The sequence below is a fragment of the Antedon mediterranea genome, chromosome 3, assembly GCF_964355755.1.
Source record: "Antedon mediterranea chromosome 3, ecAntMedi1.1, whole genome shotgun sequence".
Taxonomy (NCBI): Eukaryota; Metazoa; Echinodermata; class Crinoidea; order Comatulida; family Antedonidae; genus Antedon; species Antedon mediterranea.
The window spans coordinates 30,723,061-30,748,616 of record NC_092672.1 but is presented as its reverse complement, the minus strand read 5'-3'; the positions used below and the strand labels follow the sequence as shown (position 1 = coordinate 30,748,616).

General features: G+C 33.0%; 1 protein-coding gene and 1 long non-coding RNA gene across 2 annotated transcripts; one reads left to right on the top strand and one right to left on the bottom strand.

Moving 5' to 3' along the window:
* Positions 1–10,185: 10,185 nt before the first annotated feature.
* LOC140044292 (uncharacterized) lies at positions 10,186–11,388 on the bottom strand. The gene is made up of 3 exons (XM_072088770.1): positions 11,136–11,388; positions 10,719–11,054; positions 10,186–10,607 (listed from the first exon to the last, which is right to left on the bottom strand). The coding sequence occupies exons 1-3, from the start codon at positions 11,386–11,388 to the stop codon at positions 10,186–10,188; spliced, it is 1,011 nt and encodes a 336-aa protein (XP_071944871.1).
* A 4,186-nt stretch (positions 11,389–15,574) lies between these two features.
* LOC140043833 (uncharacterized) lies at positions 15,575–22,151 on the top strand. Its single transcript, XR_011844418.1, has 3 exons — positions 15,575–16,122; positions 16,612–16,657; positions 22,100–22,151. It is a non-coding gene; the product is annotated as an uncharacterized lncRNA (long non-coding RNA).
* The last annotated feature ends 3,405 nt before the right edge of the window (positions 22,152–25,556 follow it).

Sequence of the window (25,556 nt, the reverse complement as noted above, 5' to 3'; positions counted from 1 at the left end):
GTCATAGTATATATGTATATGTAGATTTATATATATATATATATATATATATATATATATATATATATATATATATATATATATATATAATCAATGATGTTGCGTAGCACTGTGTAAATTATATATAAATCATACTGTAAATTATAGAAACAGTGCTCATATTCGGAACATGATCTCATAATCGCGTCGAGCATAGCTCATTGGCGAAAGTTCCGTATTTTTTAGTTGTGGCTCTTTATAACATTTAATCTCAGAGTTTATGAAAACATTTTTTTTTAAATTTTAGATCACTGGTGTAAAGTATTAATACTCGGTATTATTATCATCATAGTCAGTGTATTCTTGATAGTTAAGTTTGATAAGACAGTTAAAATAGTTGGTGGTGTCGGTCTAGTCCTTGGTTGTTTCGTAGCTCTCATTACTTTATATGAAAAAGTGTCAAAACACGTTTTTAACCATGAAATTAGCGACTAATAATTCAATCTAAATATTACATTAATATACAACAATCACTTGTTTACTAACATTAGTGCCCATATTCCGATCTTAAATAAAAATCATTACCCTATGGTAAACTTGCACCAACATTTCATTCAAGGGAATTAAGTAAAATTAAACAAAACAAGGCTTGCGGACCAGATCCGGTTCATTATAAAAATGTTTTCATGTGAGTTTAGTAAGCCACTTTTTGAAATTCTTATCTGTTTATTACTGATTTGATTTTACAGAATATTAGTTCTAAAATTGATTTTAACAAATTTGGAAATGTTAAGGGTCTGCCTCCTGCCCAATATCTGAAGCTGATAATAAGCAGAATGTTGGTACTATATTGTTCTCAATGACCATACACTGTCCTTGTTAAAAACATCATTGATATTGGTGTCAGAAGATCAATAGTTCAATGGTTGTGTGATTTTTTTTATATGAAATGTGTTAAATACAATGGTTATCTTATTCTTACTTAAAAGGCCGGTGTCCCACTTAGAACCAAATTAGGCCAGGTCATGATCAATGATGCTTGATTAAACTCTAAAACCAGATCCTGTTTTTCTAATTTCAAGACAACCTCAAATAGGATTATCATGATACTGTACTATCATTACTGAAGGTACTAGGAAGCTTTTTCTTTTACAATCATTAAGCAATTTGGCTTTGAAGAGCTTAGATCGACAATTTGTGGATTAGTGTGACATCTTGTCTTGACCAGTGATAATATTAAAGAGAAGATTTCCTAATATTAAAAGTGTGCAAAAGCGGGCCGATGCCGACATTTATTAGGTAATTGTTACTTTTCTTTCACATTGATTTTTCAAAACTTAAAACGTTGGCTCACAATAGGGTAGAGCATTGTCGGAAGTTCTCTGAGGGTCTTTCCAAAATTAAACAGACCTCTGATCATATTCCACCCACTTGGCTGTCATGGTAGGAATTAGTTATTAAAACAACTAGATTTGCTAACAGTTTAATTTCATTCTACATCAAATCAATAAGTTCATAATAATCTTCCATGCTGACTTGCAACTGCGTGTTTTACTTGATGTTTATAATGATTTGTTTTTGTATTGATGTATAAACTATTTTATAAGATGTCATTACATTTTATATCCTGTGTAGATTTTTATACATACATATTTACATATTTTATGCGATACTGTGTAGTTTCTTTGTTGACAGGTTATTTATATGCAATTGCAAACCTATTTGTATAGTACTCGAAAATGTAAACAAAGATATTCAATCAACCATTGATTAATAATTTATAGTATTTTCGCTTGTAAATAGTTTTAATAGAAAATAGAGTTAGTTTATTTTATCCCGTTTTTTCTTTTTTCCATCAATAGTTTTATGTCTATTGTAGGTCTACTATGTAATATGCTAAGACTATAGATAAAGCAGGGCTATTTTTTTATACTGTAATTAAATTGACCTGATCTTCCACCATTGTTGTTTACTCTATTGTCTATTACCGTATTGGGTATAGTCAAATGATGCATGTTCGCTGGCATCAAAACTGATTTGTAGCAGCCAGAGAATCAACAATCTATAATACTGTATGTTAGACAAGTTTTGATAGGAAGTAATTTAACGATTATAATTAAAAGATTTTAGTTTAGTATTTTTTCCAATTACTGTATCATTTTGAGTCAGATATAATTTACATTATAGTTATGTGTAGGTGTATCAAATCTTGTTTAATAGAAGAAATTGATAAAATGATTTATCCGTAGTATTAGTATTGTGTAGAGTGTTCTTATAGTAACTGTAGTGCCTTGCACTGTGTATATTAAATCTGATATTGCATGAATAAGATTGATTTCGGGGCACAAAGTGGAGAAAATGGAAAAAAGTACCAACCTGATTAGACATGAATAAAAATAATTGAAATGAACTTTCACGTTGCTTAGCTTTTCTTCCCTAGTTTAAAATGTTACTTGCTTCATGTAAACATTGATTGATGTTCCTAAATAATGCTACAGTATGTAAGGATGTACAATCTAAATACTTTTCTAAAGCGTGTTGAATTTTAATTGATTTTGACAAAATAAATTAATATAACAAAACTTTGATCAATGAAAATGTAATGTATCAGCAGTATTACAAAATGGAGAGTTTGTAATCAGCTTTTGCAGAACGAATGTTTTTCGGTCGTATCTTATCTCTTTCTCTGCGTTTCACATGAAGAGCTGGTAAAATGTTTCAGCATTTTCAATGAACCAATATGGATTCCTACGTGAAAACTGTCCAAAAGCACTACGAGAACTAGCTGGTGATAAACGAAGCCGGGGCCAAGTTTATATGGACTACTAGGCCTAGTTTTTACAAAGTGACCATTAAAAGGTTTTGAAACTTGTCGATGTTTAGTTGTATTTTTATAGAAGCAACACAAATTGTAGGAATATGTTTGATTTGGGAATGTGATATCTCTTTGGTGAAATTATAAGTTTTCATCTCACAAGGAAGAGCATGGTCAAAGTTGCAGTCAGCAGACGTTAAGCTACGGCAATGGATTACCTCACATAGCTGACGACGTCTCACAATAATATGGTCGAGTTGATGCCAGCGGCGAGAACGAAGATGCATCCAAGTTGTTTTGGTACAAAATGTACCTTCATTGTGTTGGAAACACAGAGACTGAGGTCAGCACATAATTCAAGAATACGTTGCACGTTCTCATTTACTCTACCAACCATATTATGATGTACAATCACATTATACCAATAGTTATAATCATAGCCAATTCTAGCGTTGAAGTGCTAAGTTGTCACCAGATAGAGTTTTGAGAATGGTTTCACGAAGAGTTTGATAGAAAACATCTTTTGATTAAGAATTGTCTATTATTGTTGGAGCATAAGCAGATATTATGGTGATGTAACCGTTTTCAGACACATACGCATATTCATGAGACGGGGTGATATTGCAATGGGTTGCTAAATGCAAGAAAGTCGCTTGTTATAAAAAGCAAAACCAACTCCGTGCTTAGGTCTCATGCTATCAGAATAACCACACCAGTAGAAGGTATAGTTTGCTTCCCGAATAGAGCCGTTTTCCGTAAGCCATGTTTCGTATAAACGTGACAGTTGGGATAGATAGAAGTTGCCCCGCAGTAAAACAATTTTATAACCGCCAGCCGTTGTCTAAATGAGATCATCCGCCTGTCGATTTGCTGTAGACCTACAAGCCAGAGAATAAAAAAGTAACTTCCTGCCTAAGTTACAGCTATCAACCCCTGTCGCTGAGCTGACATGTACTATTAACTCATAGGTGGACCTATTTACCCATAGGTGGGCCTACTTACTCATATGTGGGATAGGAATTAGTATACGACCAGAGCATATCCACACGCCGGTGGGCCTTGCACCAGATACCTTCTACGGGGTTCCTGTTCCTCCGTAGCCCTTTCCACATCAGTTTCACCAGTTTCAAAACTAGTTAGTCACGGCGAGTACCAACATGACGGTTGTTGAATAGGACTTCGTAAAAAGAGAGGCTATAAATTTCCAACGGACTTACAATAATATATCCGCCATATACCAGTACAGGAAAATAAGGGATTGTAAGAGAGTGAATGATGAAATGGGAACTGGTGGGAACCCAAGGCTAGGCCTCGTAACGCATAATTAAACTTCCTCATTATAAACTTGTGAAGTGAAGTAACTGATTAAACAATAGACAACAAAATATATTGACTAAACTAATGTTCACTCGTTCTTTCGTTCATTCCTTCATTTAATCTTTTATTTCGGAATTTCTGGTTCATAGAAACTACTACACAAATTAATTGTACTGACTGATTACAAGACGACGCGCTCTCAGCTCAGGTTGACATTCCACCCGGGGAGCCTTTTTGACTTATATAAGGCATTACTAAGATTATCGTTTTACATTTCACTTGAATTAAGTCTACATATCACGTCCACTACTAGCACTACAACCTTTATAACTTACAAACAACCACATTAAATAAGTTCAACTTTATGACAATTGAAAACTCAAATAAACTTAGATAACATAATACAAATCTATTATATATGGAACGAATTGGTATATAATTCAAACTAATTGTCGAACATTTTAACACCACTTGATTCAGATCTTTTAAAGCAAAGAATGAAGTTACCAAAAATAGTTCTACTGGAAATTTTAAAAGGAATAAATAGAAAATACAAAAACTAAATTTAGCTTATTACTCAGTTGTTCATATTGTATGGATCATTACATTTATTGTTGTTGACTGATAACGCTGATGCTACTGAGCTTAACGCGGTGTATCAGTTAGTTAGAGATACAGGTTTTCTAGAATTCACCATCTTGACAAAAGCAGTTTTGATGTTTTTACCAGAGAGAATTAAATAAATGCATATCGTGAGTATGCCTTATTTTACACGTTTTTATTTGACTAATACTGTATTAGGCTAAATACGGTAGTATCATGAAGTGTGTGTTAAAATAAATGAAATACAGCCGAACTAAAACTATTATGTTGTTCTGTACTGTACATCTAATTCTGTACACAATGCTAAAGTCAATAAAAGCTGTACTTCAGAATTCGATAAGAAATAATATTTAAAAAAAATTCAAAAAATAATTATTTAGACTTTCCAGTTAGAATGACGATGATGTTTACATTTATCAATAAATATTTGGTTACAGAATTAAAATGGATATCAATATCGAATTTCAAACTTTGTTGAGAAACTTTGATGGGACACTATGCTGGTAGTTGGGTCCGCTGGTTAAGAATGCTTCTATGGTATTCTACCAATTGGAGATATAGATGCTAAAGAGGAAAAATCAGCATTTAACCTACTAAATAAACTTACTAGCCATGGATTTATTTCAAAAAATAATATGAGCCTGTTGGTAGACATTGCTGATGTAACGAAACAGGTTTCAGCTATGTATTGCATAATACATGAATAGGCCTACTGTCTTAATCAGAAAAGCAGGAGGGACTAGAACAGCATATCGCAAAGCACTGTTTAAATCGCTCAAAAATGTTGGAGAAGACGACATAAAAACTGTTATTGGTTTCTACCAACTGAGTAAATACAGCTTTGACAATATTTGGGATGCCGTGTATCATATTGAGAAACAAGGACACTAGAATACAGCAAAAAAGTGTGAACAATTTGCAAAACTTCTAAACAATGTGGCACAGAGTATTTTAATAGTTATGCTACTACATGGTGCTGCAGTCCATGCAAGAATCTATTAGTATTGTGAAAATAGGATACACATATTGCCAGATAGGTTTAGTCAATGAACTACCTTTTGTTACATTATTATTTACGCAAACTTTATTTTAGTTTATTTTCCAGCAGTGTACTTTTTTCTATTGACGATTAAAATCATAGTATTTGAAAGTCATTTTATTAGTAGGCCTATGCCCTAATTATAGTCAGTTATTTACAATACAAAACAAATACAAAAAGTGAAAAAGCACTATATTAATATAACTATTATTTAAGATTGTCTTTAAGTTTATTTTTTGTAATTGTATTTTTGAAAATGTTTTGATTTATTCTATTATTTTCCTCTGTATATTTTTCGCATTCAACTTTTATTGTATTTTTAGCAACGCCCTATCAAACACCAAAAACAACGTTACCGCATTTTTCCAGCATTTATCCAGGTATGTAAAACTATATTAATGTCATAGTGCACTATGAGGTGGGGTGGAGTAAATAACTTTTTGGTAATATTTACACACATTTACCATTCTCAGCCGAAATAGATAAACCGATTATAATGAGCCAAAAAGAAATGAAAAGTACGTTGCTGATCTGTTTTTTTGTTAGTCAATAGCTGTGACAATTGAGAATACCACTAATGAGAGTAATGGCCTTTGGAGAGTTGGTGATGGTACAAGTGGCTATAGATATAACTTCTCGCTATTGGTCTTGTGTGTATATGTGACAATTCTTTTCTTCTAAGTTGCTAGTTTCTCTATAAATAGAATGTTTCCATAGAAATTAATAAATGTTTATTGATTGATTGATAATGTGTTTTTAATTTTCTAGCGGTATTAAAATCAATACACTACCGAAACAGAAAGAAGAGGAGAAGATACAGGTTATTATGAATGTTGTTAAAGTGTTTTAAAACAACAAAAGTATAAATAAAAGAATCCGGTGCTATATTGTTTTTCAAGTCAACAACCAGCTCAAAGGGGGACGGGAATGCTTGAGCCCATTATTAAGGAATTGTTACGGGCTCGCTCGTTAGGCTGAAACCAATAATAAGAACATAACAAAACACGTTGTAGTTGTCGTCCATCTTTATTCATCTCCCCTCTTTTACTCTAGAGGGCTCACTTCCGTGTGACAAACTCATCACACACCCCCACTTAAAGAAAGTTTGATATGATTAAACTTATAACTGTTTACTATAACATCTTAAATCTTTTCTTACACAGTAGTTATTTTAACAGGTCGTTGATATGAAGTTACATCAACTGCTTCTTTAAAATGTCACAAGTTCTAATGACTTTACTTTAAATCCGTGTATGCCATTAATGCATCACTCTATCACAACTAACATATTATTATTAACTAAACACTTTAAAAATTAACAAAAACTTTTAAAATCATTTCATGCATGTTTTATCTAAACTCTTGACAAAGCGTCAGCTACAACATTGTCTTTTCCTCTGATATGATGAATTTCCAGATTCATTTCTTGAACTGCTAAACTCCATCTCAACAGGCGTTGATTCATGTCCTTCATTCTTGCCAAGAACGTTAATGGGTTGTGGTCAGTCCAAACTACAATTGGAAACGGAGTAGATCCAAGATACACTTCAAAGTGCTTTAACGCTGACATCAAAGCTAATGTCTCCTTCTCAACAGTAGAATAACGCTTCTCATGCTGGTTGAATTTTCTCGAGTAGAAATACACAGGCTTGTCAACACCATTCTCGTCTGTTTGCGCCAACACAGCACCAGAACCAACATCACTGGCATCAATCATTAACGAGAACTGTTTATCAAATTGTGGAGCCATCAACACCGGTTCGTTTGATAACATCGCTTTAACTTTAATGAACGCATTATTGCATTCCTCCAACCACACAAAACTCGCATTCTTTTTCAGCAGATTCGTTAATGGAGCTACAAGTGTTGAGAAACTTCTGTAAAAACGTCGATAAAACCCAGCCATTCCCAGGAACCGCATTAACTCCTGCTTACTCTTTGGAACTGGGAAATCAGAGACTGCCTTAATCTTAGCACTTAATGGTTTCACTTTTCCGCAACCAACTTTATGACCTAAGAACACAATTTCTGCACAGGAAAACTCGCTTTTCACCAAATTTACTGTCAACTTTGCATATGTCAACCTGTCAAACAATCCCTTAATTCTCTGCACATGGACATCCCATGTATCACTATAAACAACCAAATCGTCTATATAAGCTTCACAGCCCTCCAACCCTGAAATTATACCATTAACCAATCTCTGGAACGTGGCTGGTGCATTCTTTAAACCGAAAGGCATGACTTTATACTGATAAAGACCCATAGGAGTTACAAAAGCTGACACTTCTTTCGCACGCTCTGTTAAAGGAATTTGCCAGTAACCCTTTAGAAGATCAAATTTACTGACAAACTTAGCACTACCCACACGATCAATACAGTCATCTATCCTCGGTATGGGATATGAATCTGTAGTAGATTTGGCATTAACCTTCCGATAATCAGTACAAAAACGATACGATTTATCTGGCTTCGGAACTAATATACATGGAGAACTCCAAGCACTGCAACTAGGCTCGATTATATCATTCTTAATCATGTAATCAATCTCATTTTGTAATATCTTCATTTTGAACGGATTTGCTCTATATGGATTTTGTTTTATTGGTGAACAATCAGCTGTCTTAACGTCATGCTCCACTAAGTTCGTTCGACCTGGAACATCCGAAAACAACTGCAGATTTCCAAATATCAAACTAACAATTTCAACCTTACGATCACGAGATAAATGACCAACTTTCTCTTCAATGTTTGCAAGGACATCTGAATTACTGAACTTAACACATGTATCAGGATCCCCAAACTCTTCAGAATTCTCTTCAACAACACACGTAACTGGTGTTGACGTACAGGTAATTCTATTATTTCTCGCTGTGTATGGTTTCAACATGTTTATATGACACAGTCGCTTCTTCTTACGCCTATCTGGAGTATCTAACACATAGTCAACTTCTCCTACTCTTTCTAATACTTTGTAAGGACCAGCAAATCTTGCAGATAATGGTTGACTGGGAAGAGGCAACATAACTAACACTTCATCACCTGAACTAAAGCTTCTCTTTTCTGATTTCCGATCAAACAATCTCTTCATTTTACCCTGAGCCTTCACAAGATTCTTTCTAGCCATCTCACGAGCACGATTTAATCAATCACAAAATTCAGACACATAATCTAGTATCGATACAGACTCTTCTGCATTCCCTAACAGCCTTTCTTTGACTATTTTAAGAGGGCCTCGGACCGAATGACCATACACCAACTCAAATGGGCTAAACCCTAAGGACTCTTGCACTGTTTCACGAACAGCGAATAACAATAAGGGAACTCCCTCATCCCATTCCTTTTCACATTGAAAACAATAGGTTTTATTCATATTCTTAAATGTTTGATGAAATCTCTCAAGTGCCCCTTGAGACTGTGGATGGTAAGCACTTGAACTTATATGGGCAACACCTAACTGCTCTAAGACTTGTTTAAATATCTTTGACATGAAGTTTGATCCTTGATCGGACTGAACAGCTTTAGGCAATCCTACCCATGTAAAGAATTTTACCAATGCTTTAACAACATTCTTAGCTGTAATACGCCTAAGAGGAATCGCTTCTGGAAACCTACTTGATGCACACATTATTGTTAATAGATTCTCATTTCCATTTTTAGTACGTGGTAATGGACCCACACAATCAACAATAACCCTTGAAAATGGTTCACCGAATGCAGGAATAGGCTTAAGTGGGGCTACTGGAACCTTTTGATTAGGCTTCCCCACTACCTGACACGCATGACAGGATTTACAATAGTTAGACACATCTTTTCTAAGACCTGGCCAAAAGAAGTGCCTGAGAATTTTGTCTACCGTTTTATTGACACCTAAATGACCTGAAAGAGGATCACCATGCGCAATACCAATAATATCCTGACAGTATCCACTAGGAATAACTATCTGGTGAATCTCATTCCAAACATCACTACTTGGAATATCTGGTGGCCTCCACTTACGCATAAGTATGCCATCCTTTATATAATAACAAATAGGAACAATAGACATTTCCTCTACAGAAAGAGCTTGCTGACCAAATGACACCAAATCAGGATCTTTACTCTGCTCTTCCACTAACCTGGACCGATTGAGAACTGTCGGACCGAAATCACACACTTTTGGGTGCTGTTGTTCAGCCTGGGCAGTGTGTGACTCGGGACCTGAGCAGACAGCCTCTTGGGAAACGCGATCTGTAATTTCTCCGTAAAAACTATCACATAAGTCAATACTCTCATCCTCATCTATGGTTTTATTTGCCATAGATCGCGTCACCGCACATGATGGAAACACATGTGATAATTCTTTCTCTAAACACACTGTGCTTTCGTCTTCAACAGGACTTTTGCACACAACCGGTTCTACTGTCACTCTGTCTCCGGCCAAATCATTCTCCTAAAGGAGTGTGACACCCCATACTGGAAGACTCGGAACGACACCGACAACAAAATCTCCGCTAACAATATCTGTTTCAATCCGAATTACATGAAGTGGGACTTCCTTATAACCCCCTTCAACACCTTGAATGAGCACACTTGCTCCAGCAGAAGACTCGTTTGAAAATGACAATGCCGATTCTATTATCAGGGATTGTGACGCCCCTGTGTCTCTTAAGACACGAACTTTACTCAGATTCACATCGTTGATCAATGCTACAGAACCAGTAGAGAGGAAAGGCTTAAATAGCTTTCGCACTTTTTCAGGACCTGAAGATTGGATCAACTTCTCACATTCATCAACGTCATGACTCGCTGTCACTTTCAACGAGACTGTATTTACTAACGTGTTTGGAAGTGATTGGGGTTTCTTATTATTCCCTTTAGATTTGCTTTGAAACAGTCAGCAATCTGCCTTTATATGACCCTTTTTCTTGACGTAAAAACAAGTTCTGACAAATTTACTACTACTATTAACTGTAGTTTTCTGACTTTGGACCTTAGAATCATCAACAGATTTGGAAACCGATTTGGTATCCACCACCTTGTGCGTGAGCACATAATTATCGGCAACAGAAGCCGCTTTCATTAAATTATCAACTTTCTGCTCCTCTAGATGTGTACGAACTTCAGTAGGGGAACAAGATTTAAACTCCTCAACTAACATAAGCTCACGAAGCTTTCCAAATTCACCCTTTACTCCTTCCGAACTACACCATCTATCAAAAAGAATCTGCTTCTTACGTGCAAATTTTGTAAACGTTTGATCATAAGGTTTACCTAAGTTCCTAAATTTCTGACGATACGCCTCTGGAACTAACTCATAAGCTGACAAAACAGCAGTTTTAACTGCATCATAGCTTTCACATTGATCATCAGCCAATGCTGAAAATACCTATTGGGCTTTACCCACAAGAGCAGTTTGTAACAACACAGTCCAGTGTCTAGCAGGCCACTTTAATCTATTAGCAATTTTCTCAAAAGCTAAAAAATATGTCTCTACCTCGTCCTCATTAAACTTGGGAACCCATTTAATATTCTGAGTAATCTCTGAATCATTAGGTGTAGAAACCCATGTGGTGTGACCCATTTGGTTAGCTAATTCTAATTTCCTTAACTCAAATTCATGTTTTTCTTTTTCCATTTCTCTTTGAGTTTGCATCTCTATTTTTCTTCTTTAAAAAATCAATTTTTCACGTTCCAACTCAATTCTAGCCAACTCGACCTCATTCCCCGCAGTTTTTACGGATTCATGAGTAATTAAACCAACATGATTTCCAATCACATTTATCAAGTCATATTTATTCATGGAATCAGTTATAGATGCTCCAAAACTAATACCTAGGAGTCGCAAACGCTCCTCTGATAGCTGAGCTACCACCTCAATGGACGTGCTATCCAAAAATTCCTCGTCAAAATCACTTTCTGACATAGTTTCTATTTGAAACAAACAAACAAAAACACAGGTTAAAATAACCAATATGACGATAATTAAGGCACCAGTAATGAAATACCTGCCAAGCCCACTCAGTATTAAACCTACTGTGCGCCGTGGTCTCAATAACTAGACCCCTAAAATCAAAGCCAAACCGACTTCTACTATCACAGGCAAGCCTACACAAGCCTAAAACAACAACACAGTGTACTGGCTCGACGACCGCCAAACCTCGTTCGTTATAAAACGCCTCTAAACCTAAAACCAGCTTAGAATAAGTAACTAAAATTACCATCAGTTCGATCTACAACTACAATTCCGAACTTTGTTCCCGGATGACCCCCCAATTTGTTACGGGCTCGCTTGTTAGGCTGAAACCAACAATAAGAACATAACAAAACACGTTGTAGTTGTCGTCCATCTTTATTCATCTCCCCTCTTTTACTCTAGAGGGCTGACTTCCGTGTGACAAACCCATCACAGAATGGATACACATAATTTGACTCATTTTTCTGTAACATTTACTAAACCAATCTTTTTGTTTTATATCAAACAGATTGATTGATTGAAATATATATTTATACTGGGTAACTTCTTCAGTCAAAGACTGGTCTCCCAGAGGGCCCAGTTGGTGAAAGATGCACTAGGTTCTTTAAAGTGCACACGCGCTAGATGTGTACACTAGACCTACGGTTTATAGGCCTTATCCGAGAAGAGTCGTTCTACCACCAGAACCATGGTGTGAGTGAGCCTCGAACCCCTGCTGATGTTATGGCTACGTAATTATTGGGAAAAAGTATGTTCAACCATGGAGAAATCTCCATGGTTCAACTATACATTTTTGCCAACGGTCTTTCAGGGTAATGGTATGGTGGTAACCGATCATTTCGGTCCTGGTTGAAATCATTCGTGTTTCACATCGGTCGTGGTGTTATGTTTTAGCATGGAGGTATATTTTATTTTATACCTCCATGGTTTTAGTCGCTGCACTGCTTGATTTCGTACGTAAATTAGCTGATAGTATGGAGCGCCGTTCGCCAATATAACGGCGGCCAGTGTCGCTTTATGAGTACTACAGTATTTATTACGTTCGTTATAATTAATTTGAATGTTAACTTAATGGACTTTTTCTCATTACATGACTAAGAAATACAGCAACATTTTGTAGAAAGAAGGATAATGATTAGTTTGAAATCTAATAGAACACGACTGCAGTCTATCGTATTTGTTTGATTTTGATTATTTTTTTTAAAATGTGTACGATAATAATGCATCTAAGAGACTATTGAAAACCAATGAAAAAGATTTTAATGTGTCTTTAATTATCTATATAATTTCCATCAGAAATTTTTAATTGAAAACAAATGAGAAAGACTTCAATGTGTTTTTAATCAACTATATAATTTCCATCAAAAAAAATTTGTCCAGAAATATTAATGATATATATATATGATATAATTATATTGGGTAGGCTACATTTCGTCTATTTGTTGCAATAAAAATAATGTTACTGTACCTACCTTTTTTCCCTTGCATCATGTCGGGAAAAATATACATAAGGCAGATTTGTCTTGCCACATACGCGACCGATTCGAAACGCGACGATTTTAAAAGTGACTGATTCGACACGCGATTTCAAACGCGACCGAAATGATCTGTAACCAAAATGATCATGCCTTGAAAGTATGGTGCATGTCAAGATGTATTTTGTTTCTTTATGAATTACTGAACTAATTTGAACCCACTTGTTTTATAAACAAAAAATTGAGCGATTAAGAAGAAAGGTTTATGGTATTTGTACTCTAATGTATATTAAACAATACGGTAGTGAATCAAAGATTTATAATCACATTTATTAGTTCTTGAGGCAATAGTGTAATAATAATAATAGCAAAGAGGCTGCCACTGAAAGTAGATGGTGTGAAGATGGTGTCAATATTCTTTTACAAAATGGACAATTGTTGTATGAACACAAATGTGGGGTGATGATGTAGTAGAAGTTTTTATTTTCGGTAAGATTAACTTATTAAATTCAAACATTTTACTCCTTTTTAGCCATAAAGGAATTGGAACAAGAACGATTAGCTCAAGGTATGTATGCTAATGTGTTTGTTCGTATAAAAAATGGATCAAGAACTAACTACATAAGTCCTTGAGTCAATTTAGTGATGAAAAAAAGAGGCTGCCAAAAAAAGTGATAGGGGTTATGGTTTTGAGTATAAGCAAAGAATATATATCACAAGAATGAGTATTCCGCGTGATAAATTTGTAACAGAGAGCTCCAGAAAGTGATGCCCGCCCTCATAAGGGCGGATGTATATATACTAAATAAGAATTGATTTAATAGATATTATACATGTCACATTACATAGAATTATGATAATATATTTTGCAATTGTAAACTATTTTATAATACATATTTATTAACAAACTAGTGTACATTCACTTTTAAAGACAATTATTTACTAACATGCTAAATTAGTTCACAAAAAAGGCCTAACACAGCAACACCAAAAATCATCGAATCGTTACTCAGCACGGCCTATTCTTTACCATTGCCGCGTACTACTCTACGCCCGGTAAATTAAGTATTGTTTTTATGATATAAATTAGTATAAAATACATGTTATTAATAGGATAAAATGTTAAATGTTATTGACATTTATTTGTTTTACCAGAAACAAGTTAAATATAGGAATATTATTAAACTATCCTTCGCGAAAACGCGTAAAAGCCAACACGCCCGGTCACGCTATCGTAGCGCCCGGTTGATAAAGCGAACTGTTTATACGGCAGTTTTTACTAAATTTAACATGATGTTGGCATGTAGTTGATAACATTTTTTATCATGAAAATACTACCGGTGGTTCAGCCTTTGATTAGTGAAACCGTCACACAAAAAGTTGTATACATCCCAGATACATCCTCACTCATGGCGGCGCCCTACCACATGGACAATATTACTGTTACAGGGAAAATCGCGGAACACTCATTCTTGTGATATATATTCTTTGGTATAAGAGATGGTTCATTTTATATGTAGTGCTAACTGGATGATACCGCGGTGTAAGTTGAGAAAGGGTATATGAGCGCTATATAAGAGCGAGAGCATGATGAAGGTGTTCCTTTATCTGTAAAATTTATTAAAACCAATTCAAACTCATTTTTGTAATATTTTTTTCTTTTTCTTTAATCCAAAATGGGTAGAGCAAGCAAGAAAACAAGCTCAAGGTATATATACATTTTAGTCAACAACCAAATGATTACATAAATGCTTTGGCTGAGTCTAATGAGAACGTATCGTAGCCTACACTTTTTTTTCTCTTTCTTTCTCAGGGATTGGAGTTCAATTAAAATAATGTATTCAACATTGTTATAACATTACTTTTTTTTCGATAGTGGTTAGGATAAAAAGCATGTCTAGCTGGGTAACTAAACAATCAAACGACTCTTTATGAAAATATAAAATAAAACAGTTTCATGTATTTTAAATAATTCACAGATTAGTTAAACACTAGGAGCCGTGACAGTTTTCAGGCCCTCTCTTACTATATAGGAGATTGAATCTTACAAGATTAATTGTAAATCATTATTATCTAAGATGATTTATGTTATGATTTATTTAACTCTGATATAAAATATTCTCTGGCCTACAAATAAATAGGCCTACCGCACATCAATTTTTATTTTGTAATGACTGCAAAGATACAGCCTCTTATATTTCCATAAGTTAAACTAAAGGGTTGATACAACCATGACTGTGTTAAATGGTGGCCAAGTGATCAGAAATCCTCGTACTTGTTACTCTGTTCTAAGTATTGGACATGAAGGCGTTATCGACACACGATACACTGTTAATGAATACTAATGATAATACTCAACATTTTATTTGTATATTGTTCTTATGCAGAAAAGAATTGTGATATGTTTTAAGTGTGTCGAAATGGTTTGATACAAATAAGTGTCTTGATAAGCTGATTGTGTTGTACAAAGATCATGTACGATCTTTCGGTGATCTCAAAAAAGTTAAATGCACGATGGATTTGTTCAAATTATAAGAACGGTCTGGTGTTCTTTCCACTACCAACACTAAAGCCCTAATCGACACGATTACTGTTACTGGTACTCATGGTGTTCTGAAGGTCAGTCAAGAACTGCAAGACATGATAATGATAATACAGATCATGACGTGACATCTTTCTCGTCGTATTGGCAAAAGGTGATACAATTCCGTGATGCACTTTCAGAAAGAGGTGTATCAAAGCTTGCCGATCAAAAGAGTGTTTCTAACAGACGAAGGAACAACGAATGGACTATGATACTTGATATTGAACAACGGGGTATTCTAATGGGAGATAAATTGCCATCCTTTGTCCACTCTCTAAAGAAGAATGACATAACTGTGGGTGCTGATATATTGGAAAGGAAAGATCCACCAACATTGACACCGGACCGGATCAGGTTCGTTGATTATATTTATTTAATATTAAACCGTTATTTTTAAGCACGTTTAAACATTCATAATTGTTAACTGAATCTCTATTCAATATATTTATATCTCCTGTTCTCTTTTGTTCCTATCCCACTATAATAGTAGAGGCTACGTTTAGTTTGGAGGACTACTATAGCCAGAGACTCCAGGAAACGGGTGTGCTAAAGTATAATAGTCATATGAAAGATCATAATAAACCGCCTAAATACACCTTTGCTAAAACTTTTTGATTATTACTTTCGTTACACTTCTAAATGTTATACTTTGTAGGTCTATATTGACTATCTGGATATATTTATTCTATGACATAGTACATGAACGGTTTGAAAACGCCAATGTTTTAAAAATAACATATAATGACTCTATATGGAATTTAAAAAAGACTTTCTGATAAAAAGTAATACAAAAAGAAATGAAAACAAATATAGTAATTTTATTCCTCCATTTCTAAAAAATAGGTGACATACGGAACTACAAATACCAGTTCTTTTCATGACTGTGGAGGTATGTTGTTTAATGTGTTATTTTTACTATTAATAATTTAATGAAAAGGGAATTACAGAAGATGCTTATTTCTATTTAAAATTTAAAACTAAATATTCCTGGCAGAAACCAACATAAGTGTACGTTGGCTTCTTATCCAACAGTGTTGTTAGAAATTGTGTCTAGCTAGTTATATAATTAAACAAAAACACAAAAGAGTTTTTAAATAAATTAAAATGGCTCCTACTTTCAAACAGCGTTCATTATAGTCCATGGGCCAGGTCCAGTTTTTTGAGAAAGCAGTATCAAATTGGTGGCAAATGCTACTATACATTTTTGAAAAGCTTAATATGTCTACTTTTCAGAAATCCATGATAGCAATGCCAATTGTACAGCTTAATAGTCATTTTTTAGGATTATATAACACCGCCTACGGAAAATATGCACCACAAAATTTTGGGGTAGGGTGTAACACTTTTGCTAATAACTCGGGATTTAATAAACAGATTTGCATTTTCTTGGTATCAATATGTAGTGTATAGACTGCTTAAGTGTAATATATTTTTCTAAGTAAATCCAACAATTATTGACGCCATTAGAGATCAGAAGGTCATTGAACTTTAGTAAAAAATGATTTTTTGTCTAATATTAACTTATAACTTTCAGTTTTTAACAAAAGAAATTCAATAGATGTTATGCAAACTGATGTTTTCATGAACATATAGACCCAATAAACAAGAAAATTGAAGTTAAAGATTAACAAAATATGAATATGCTGAGTATTATGAAGAAATTTGTTGTTTTTAGTAATTTGTAATCAGTTACAATTATGGGGTAGAGGGTAACATTTTTGCAAATAACTTACAATTTAGTTAACATATTTGCATTTTCTTGCTATCAGTATGTAGTGTATAGATTGCCTAATTGTAATATATTTTTTAAAATTGAATCCCGCATTTATTGACATCTTTAGAGGTCAAAAGGTCACTGACCTTTAATAAAAAATGCAATTTCTTCTAAATTAGCTTATAAAATTTCAATTTTAAACACAAAAATACAAGATATCTTATGCAAACTAATGTTTTCTTAAACCTATAGAGACAATAAATAAGAAAATTGAAGTTAACATTTTTTCAAAATTGAATATGCTGTGCATTATAAAGAAATGTTTTCGTCATTAGTTATCTTTGACAATAATGGGGTAAGGGGTAACGTTTTAACCTATAGAAAAAAATTCACCGTTTAGTATTGTTATGGGGTACGAAATAACAAACTGCATGACTTTTTGGAAGCTATACATTATTTGATTTAATATTAATTAAAATAAATGAAATTTAAATATGAGGATAATTAATAAACATATCCAGCTTCTGTGTTGTTAATTGTTTTTTATAATTTACATATTCTAAACATTCAATTGTCTATAGTAATCATAGAAATTGTTTAGATTACCAATTATATCTTTTATTTGTAACTGATAAGATATTCTAAGGTTATAATTGTTCATCTGGTTTGCAAATGCAAATGAGATAGTTTTCTAAAAAAAACTGTTATGGTTATGTAATATTACAGGACAATTACATTTTACTTCATCTTGATTTAAAGAAAACAGTTAGTTTATTCAAACTCATTAATATGTCAATTTTTTAGATTTTCATATTAGCTGCACTTCCACATCTTCCACATACGTTTGAAAGAACTGGATATCTCTATGTTTTCATATCGCAGTTTAAAGTATGTTCCATGTATCTTGGCATGGTCGAAGGTGGTTGTAAGTTTTCTCCATTTTGATCAAGGTTACCATTAATATCTATTAACCAATGTTTTAACCAAGAACACTGGTGCAGCATGTTACGGTCTTCAGTCTCTTTGTATTTTCTGGACTCCTGGAAATGACCCAAACTATTGTGTCGAGAGAGACATTGACATGGAAATTAACAATTATATTGGAGGATAACTCTGACACAACCACCTAAAGTTAGGTGAGAAGGTCCAGTCAATACAATTTACACAGGAAGGAAAAATCATATCTGGTACATCTTCAGAAGAGACTGTCATGCATACTTTACATTTTTCTCATTGCTCACAGACGCCACTGAGCCAAATAGTGTTTCTATCCATTGTTGGATGCCCTTCACATCTCTAGAGAATACAGACTGAAGACTATAACGTGCTGTACCAGTGTACTTGGTTCTAGTATTTTCGTCAGCTTTTTCATAACATTTTAAAAGATATTAACGGTAACGTTGATCAAAATCGGGAAACTTGCAAAGTATCACATTCCAAAATGTCAAGGAACATTGCACAAGATCATACTTCAGTTTGCGATAACAAAATCATGTCTTTTAAAGATTTCTATATATACCCAGTTGTTTTAAATGATGTAGGCTTTACTGGAATTTGACGATGTAATATAATAGAATTAATTTTTCGAGAAAGTGTGAATTGCTACTGAACTGCAGCTGATATGCAGATCTGAAACATTTACATATTGTTACGGAGTTCAATTTTGTAAACCAAGATACAGGAAAATGTCAGATGAACATTTATAGATAAAGAATATCTTTTAAATACAAATTTAATTGGTAGGCCCTAGTGTCATTTTTAAAATTACTATATAAGTCGATTAATTGATTTAAAGTACAATCTGTAAAATAATAACAATTTATACAGTATAGCCTAAAAACAGTAGCCGGAGGATATGTATTTAAAAAATAACCAAATACCCTATCTAAAGTAGTGGAGCTGTAGCTTGGTGGTTAACATGCTTGCCTTCCAATCCCAAGTTCCGGGGTTCAATCCTGACCTAGTGCCAGGCTTGTAACTCACGACTCTTTCAACTCCACTCCTTAAGATTTAAGTGAGACTTAGTTTATAATCACGATAAATTATAAAATAGTTTATCCACCCTGTAATTTCACGATGAAATATATGTTTTTATAAAGCTCCTATCCTCATATTAAAACAAAATCATTAATTTTTTTTTCAATACTTTATACCCTCCAACAAGTCATGCATAATGTTATTTTGTACCCCACAACAACACTAAATACTAAAATTGTGTCTACAGGCTTTAAATAAAACTACACAACCACTATTATTTGAGATCAAAATGTTGCATAATTTTTTGATATAACAATTTTTAATTAAACAGTTTATACAGTACCCTACTTATTGTTACCAAGAAATTCAAAATATGTTCAATAAATTCAAAGTTATTAGCGAAAATGTTACCCCTTACCCCATAATTTTTGAGGATTACAAATTACTAATACGGTCAAAATTCTTCATATTGTTTGTTTGTTTTATCTTTATACTGGGTGACCTCTTCAGTCAAAGACTGATCTCCCAGAGGGCCCAGTTGGTGATCAGTGGCTGTGATGTACTAATACACCGGGGTAACCCCCTACTCGTCTCGAAAGATGTACTAGGTTCTTTAAAGTACACACGAGCAAGTTGTGTACACTGGACCTACGGTTTATAGTCCTTATCCGAGAAGACTCGTTCTACCACCAGAACCATGGAGTGAGTGAGCCTCGAACCCCTGCCGATGTTATGGCTACGTGATTACGGTTCCACTGTCTTAACCGCTCGGCCACTCACTCACTGGGCCTATACATGTTTATTTGTGTTTAATCTTTAACTTTAATTTGTATTTGTACATTGTCTTTATAGGTTTAAAAAAAAAAACCAGTTTGTAATAGATGTGTTGTATTTTTGTGTTTAAAATTGAAACTTTATTAATGTTAAATTTGGACGAAATTGTATTTTTTGTTAATGTTCAATGATCCTTTGACCTACAATGATGTCAATATGTTACGTTTTACTTTTTCAACATGAATATAACAATTAGGCAACCTACACAGTACATTATTAATACAAAAAAATGCAAATTTGATCACTAAATACAAAGTTATTAGAAAAAATGTTACCCCTTACCCTATAATTGTTAATAACAAATTATTAGTAACGGACAAAATTTCTTCATAAATTCATAGAATATTTGTTTGTTTAATTTCAATTTTCTTATTCATTGTGTCTATATGTTTAGGAAAACATCACCATAAAGATCTTTTGTAAGTTTGTGTTTAAAATTGAAATGTATAAGTTAATTTAGAAGAAATTGCATTTTTGATTGAAGGTTATTGACCTTTTGACCTCTAAAGACGTCAATAGATGCTGGATTCATTTAAAAAAAGTATATTACAATAATGAAATCCATACACTACATAATGATAACATGAAAATGTAAATCTGTTCACTAAATCTTAAGTTATTTGCAAAAACGTTACCCCCTACCCCATAATTGTCACAAATTACTAATGACGAACAAGTTTCTTTATAATGCACAGCATATTCAATTTAGAAAAAATGTTAAATTCAATTTTCTTATTTATTGTGTCTATAGGTTTAAGAAAACATTAGTTTGCATAAGATTTCCTGTATTTTTGTGTTTAAAATTGAAATTTATAAGCTAATTTAGAAGAAATTGCATTTTTTATTAAAGGTCAGTGACCTTTTGACCTCTAAAGATGTCAACAAATGCGGGATTCATTTTTAAAAAGAAGTATATTAGAATTAGGCAATCTATACACTACATATTGATAGCAAGAAAATGCAAATTTGTTAACTAAATTGTAAGTTATTCGCAAAAATGTTACCCCCTACCCCATAATTGTAAACGATTACAAATTACTAAAAACAACAAATTTCTTCATAATACACAGCATATTCATATTTTGTTAATCTTTAACTTCAATTTTCTTGTTTATTGGGTCTATATGTTCATGAAAACATCAGTTTGCATAACATCTATTGTATTTTTTTTGTTAAAAACTAAAAGTTATAAGTTAATATTAGACAAAAAATAATTTTTTATTAAAGTTCAATGACCTTCTGACCTCTAATGGCGTCAATAATTGTTGGATTTACACTTAAGCTGTCTATACACTACATATTGATACCAAGAAAATGCAAATTTGTTAATTAAATCCCGAGTTATTAGCAAAAGTGTTACTCCCTACCCCAAAATTTTGTGGTGCATATTTTCCGTAGGCGGTGTTATATAATCCTCAAAAATGACTATTAAGCTGTACAATTGGCATTGCTATCATGGATTTCTGAAAAGTAGACATATTAAGCTTTCCAAAAATGTATGGTAGCATTTGCCACCAATTTGATACCGAAAAAATGTCTGGCCCATGGACTATTATTTGGTATGATTAAAATAAAATGGTCCATAAAACCCGTGGTTATGCTGTATCGTACTCAGATTCCCGTCACCTTCGAAATACTCTCTAATTTGGTTCTCCTCTACTATTCGCCTAAGAAAGCGTGACGCACATTTATTGGAGTACTCTATAATACATACTGTAGGCCTATATGAGGAGTATATAAGCCTAACACAGTATAATAAAAATCCAATCGTAATAATCAATATTCTTTCCATGTTCTCTTTTTAAGCAAAAGGATATCAGAATATGTTGGTAGACATTTCGAAATGGTTTGATACTAGATGACTGTGTTTTACAAAGACAAGGTGCCATCTTTCGGTAAACTACAAGCAGTTACATGTACGATGGATTTGTTCAGGTTATTAGAGCGCTCTGGTGATATGTCACCTACCAACATTAAAATTCTTATCGACACAATTAATGTCATTAATGTTCGTGGTGTTCTTGGGGTAAGCAAACAGCTGCAAGATACGTATGATAACACAGAAGACCATCGTGTAACATCTTTCTCGCCATATGTACAGAAAGTGATAGCATTCGGCAATTCACTTTCCGACCGCGACTTAACAAAGCTTGCTGATCTAAAGAATGTTTCTAACAGACGAAGGAAAAATGTGTGGACTGTGATACTAGATCTTGAACAAAGGGGTATCCTAACGGAACATAAATTGCCTTCATTTACCGACTATCTGAAGGAGAATGAGATAATTGTGGGTGCTGAAATATTGGAAAGGCAAGATTCGATAAAAAGAGAAAAGAGGAAGAGAGGAGAAGAGAAAGAGGAGAAAAGGGGGAAAAGAAGGAAAACAAATCCGATAGCATTGACACCAAACATTACCATAAATACATTCGTTTGAGAGATAATGAATACGTTTTTAGAGTAAACCACCATTTGACCGTCATTCAAGTTTGTTAAATGTTTATTATCTCTATTTTACTGTTGTGATGTTTCTACCCTACATATATCCTAAAGTACATTGTTACTGCGTTTGAAGACAGTCTTAACCGTAAATTGAATACAGAAACATTAATGAAAACATACACAATACAATAAGTGTATGAAAAGAACGTGAGAAACGTACTAATTTTAATTTAATTCTTTCTAGGCCTTTATGTTCATTCTATAATCACAACTTGAAAAAATATTTCAATTTATGCTAAAAATGTCAAGAACTGTTTCTGTGACAAAAATTATAATTGATTGTAAACATATTTTTCTCATAAGTTTGAATGATTAAAGTAAGTAAGTCCTATTAAAAAAGAAAAAGAAGTTAAATTAATTTTTAACAATCAGTATTTGATTATTATAAATAAGAAAATATATAATAGATTTTAATAATCATTAACCTGTTATCTATTTTCTTGCTTTGAGGGAGATAATATACTATTGAATTGAACTGAATAAGAATATTAAAATATGATAGTGGTAGTTTATGTGTAATTTTTATTTAAAATGTTGAAGATTAAAGATGTATTGTCCCTTGAAACAAAAACAAAATGAAGGTCAAAATATTCTAAATTTAAATTGGCCATATCAAAGTAATATTAAAGTTATTCACTTTAAGTCGAAAATTCGAGCCAAAAACAAAAATGTTACGTAATTAACATCTAAATTAATTTGATTACATTTCGTCTGGAAAATCGTCGCGAGCGAAAGTAAACAAAGATTAAAAACCATGAGTATATATTATGCATGATGCTAATTAGGATTGTTTACAACTCGTCACGGTTGAGAAGGTGTTTTCACACAGGTCGCGAGGAAGTTTTATGATTATGCATACAGAGTAGCCAATTATGAGATATGTTTTGATCGTAAGTTAAGTCAAAGTTATTTTTTGAACCAAACGTCTGTATTTCAGTTAAATGATTTTTTTTCGACTAATTTTTGTTGAAAGTTAATAACTATTATGATACTTCAAAATGACCCACTTTTTTCCGAAATCTTTTTTTTTTTAATTTGACAAAGGGACAATAAATCTTTAAGTAAATTTCTCTTTTATTTCTGTAAAGTAATGCTATTTAACATTGTTACTTATAAATTCCAAAGCAACTATGGATATTATTATAATTATCATCAGTACATTTTTTATGCTTTGATAATGGTTAATACAATCAGTATAGTAGATTAATTTTGATCATAATATTACGGAAGCATATAAGTGCCTTGATAATATTGTTTGTTTTAAAATTACAATAGTTGTTATCGTTTGGTTTGTATTTTGACCAGTAGGCCGGACCAGTATTATATCTTCGAAGTACTTCATTTAGCTTTTATGGATGATGATAATATTTCTTTTTTGAACAAGCTATAATGAAAAACCTGTACTTGTATTAATTAACGTTTCATATCTCTATCTTTTTCAAATGACTGCTTGTTGTGACAAGAAGCCTGGTCATGACGTCATCACAGAAAATAGATGACGTCATATTTTATATTAAGATATTGACTACAATATAGTTCTGCGGTGCTAACGTCATGACGGTAGGTGCCGCTGCGTGGGTGCTAGCCAACCAAAAAAATGCGTTCAACCTGACTCTCAGGTCACCAATGATTTCTTATTGAAGTAGTCATTTTAAAACTAAACTTAATAATTTTCAATAAAAACAAACTAAAATTTCAAAGATCACTAAATATTTGTTTTTAATAATGTATTTATTCTTCAACTACAGTTTAAGTTAAAAATATCAAGCTAAGATACATAATTTGATAGAAAACAGATCTATACAGTTTATAAACCGCATAGTAGCGTTGAACGCATTTTTTGGTTGGATGCAGCGCCCTCTATCGTTGTGACGTCAAGCCGCAGAACTGTATAGTCTGTATAAAATTACAAGTTCTAAATAATCAATTTAATAAATTCTGAATTGATTGAGACTACAAACATTTAATTAGTAAATTAGTATAAAGTTGTATTTTATTATATAATTAGTTATTTTTGTACAAACAACACATCATGAAATGTATGTTCTTTTTGTAGAATTTTCTAATTGTGACTTATCACATCAAATCAAATAAAAAAATATATTACAAAAAACACGGGGTTTATTTTATAAATCATCCTGTAGGCCTACCGTACATCTTCTGAATAGCATTTTTTTTTGTAACCGGCCATGGCCTTGTATATACAATCATCTCCTCCCTCCACACACAATCCGGCTGCATATAGACCCACAATACCCGTAGTGTAGATTGACATATTTATTAAAATTGTATTAAATTGTACAATAGGCCTACTATACATTTGATTTGGAATTTGATTTAATATGATAAAACATTTTTTGTGTACGGTAATTGCTTTTTAACAAGTTTTATAACGTTATCCTTGTAATATTGTAGTTTAACAGCTATATACAAATCAAATACTATAACAGTTTGTATATATGTAAAAATGGTTATTAAACTTACATCGGTAATAATATGATGTTTCAAAACAATAAACAAAAATCAGTCAACATAGTTATTCCTACCTCTATTATGAATGGTTTGATGCAGTGTTGGATTACAGTACTATTATGTACATAATAGAAATAGAAATAATGTTTCTACCTTGCTGCTTTCTGTTCTCCTCAAGGCATTTGTATTCATTGTAAATAACTAATAACAATAGACTAAAGAAAATAGGTCTATGCTGAACTCAGGTCAACTTCATATTATAATACACTCACAATACGTAGTTCCAGAGAGC